Raw genomic sequence first — 1,586 nt, forward strand, 5'->3', positions numbered from 1 at the left:
TTATGAATAGAATAAAAATAAAAGTGAAGCAAATTCTCTCATTTTTACTTCTTGTGTGCCTGCTTGAGCTGTAACATTGGCTTCCTCTTGCCCTTGGAGTGAAAGTTAAACCATCAGGTCCCCACGTTCTCAGACTTGACACTAGTTTGGAATCAGATGAGAATTACAGCACTGACTTTACTGGGTATCCAGCATGTGATAGTATATCATGGGACTTCTCAGCCTATTTAGTCATGTAAGCCAATGTGCTATGTGTTCTGTCCCTCAGGATTATCCTGACTAATACATGTATATGCTTTTTCTCTTGTAGTTTCAAGTATTTGAAGAAAACTTTAACACATATAAAGTTCTGAGAAGCAAAGTGATATGAATGAAGTGTCATGGTGTTTGACTGGGACAAGAGCAGGGTGAGGATAACGAGGAGCTATGGGATCCTGTGGTCCTAGATGCAAAGTGAGCGCTCCTGGGACCTCTGTAAATGTTCCGTTGATGTGTATCAGGATACGTGTAAACCATTGATATTTAGTACAAGGGTAAGCAATTGTAAGAGACTCTATCTCTTGTTCATGTAAGTATAGTTTTCCTGGTAAAACAAACTTTGTAAACCAGACCCAAGTAGGTAAGCACAGAATCATGTGTCCAGAGAGGCTTCCTGGGGGAAACTGCTGTATGGAGAGGAAGCCCCAGGCCATGGCACAAAACCTTCCAGCAACCCCTACCTGCACCTGCTCCTGGTAACACAAACAGAATGGTGCATAGTGTGCACCCCCTGGTGGTCCTGATCTTCTTCTACAGGGCTGTTTGTGTCTGGGCTCACACTGACAACCCCTCACTGTGTCCTTGCACAGTAATACACAGACCTCAGGATGCTCAGCTCCATGTAGGCTGTGTTTGTGGATGTGTCTGCTGTCAGGGTGAGTCTGCCCTGGAACTTCTGTGCATAGCTTGTAGAACCATCTTCAGGGTCAATTCTTCCCATCCACTCAAGCCCTTGTGCAGGAGCCTGTCGCACCCAGTGCATATAGTAATCAGTGAAGCTGTATCCAGATGCTTTGCAGAAGATCTTCACTGATGCCCCAGGCTTCCTCACTTCAGCCCCAGACTGCACCAGCAAAACCTGGGAGTGCACACCTGTAGAGAGGGGACAAGAGTGGATGAAATCAATGTTGACTGGTCCTGGTCCTCTCCTGTGTCCAGGGACTTGGGTGACCCTTACCTGTAGCCACTGCCACCAGGTAGAGGATTCTCCAGCTCCAGTCCATTGTGAGGGGATGTGTCTCAGGGTCTCCGGTAGAGGATGGCATTGTACGGGGATGCTCTCAGGGCACAGACACAGCCATACTTAACCTGGTGCTCTCAGGACTATTTGCATAGTCATGAGACACAGTATTTCATACACAGGACCAGAACCATCTGGAGACGGTCCCAGAGACCGTGTACATTGGGACTCAGAGAGCACCAGTCTAATCCTTGTTTGAGGACATGGGTCCTTGGCCAGGTTCCTGAACTGTGTGCAGACTGAGCTCCTGCCACTGAGTGATAAGACCTTACAGAAAATTCTCCCCATTGTGGACCAGTGTTGAATG

The 1,586-nt window shown here is 47.3% G+C and overlaps 1 gene segment (V, D, J or C); it reads right to left on the reverse strand.

The window, feature by feature from the left end:
* Positions 1 to 814: 814 nt before the first annotated feature.
* LOC121026250 (immunoglobulin heavy variable 1-46-like) lies at positions 815 to 1,329 on the reverse strand. The segment is given in 2 exon segments: positions 815 to 1,131; positions 1,217 to 1,329. Coding segments are annotated over 2 exon segments (390 nt in total).
* Between the last annotated feature and the right edge of the window lie 257 nt (positions 1,330 to 1,586).

This window comes from Herpailurus yagouaroundi, unplaced genomic scaffold (genome assembly GCF_014898765.1).
Source record: "Herpailurus yagouaroundi ecotype Mexico unplaced genomic scaffold, PumYag 67899, whole genome shotgun sequence".
Lineage (NCBI taxonomy): Eukaryota > Metazoa > Chordata > Mammalia > Carnivora > Felidae > Herpailurus > Herpailurus yagouaroundi.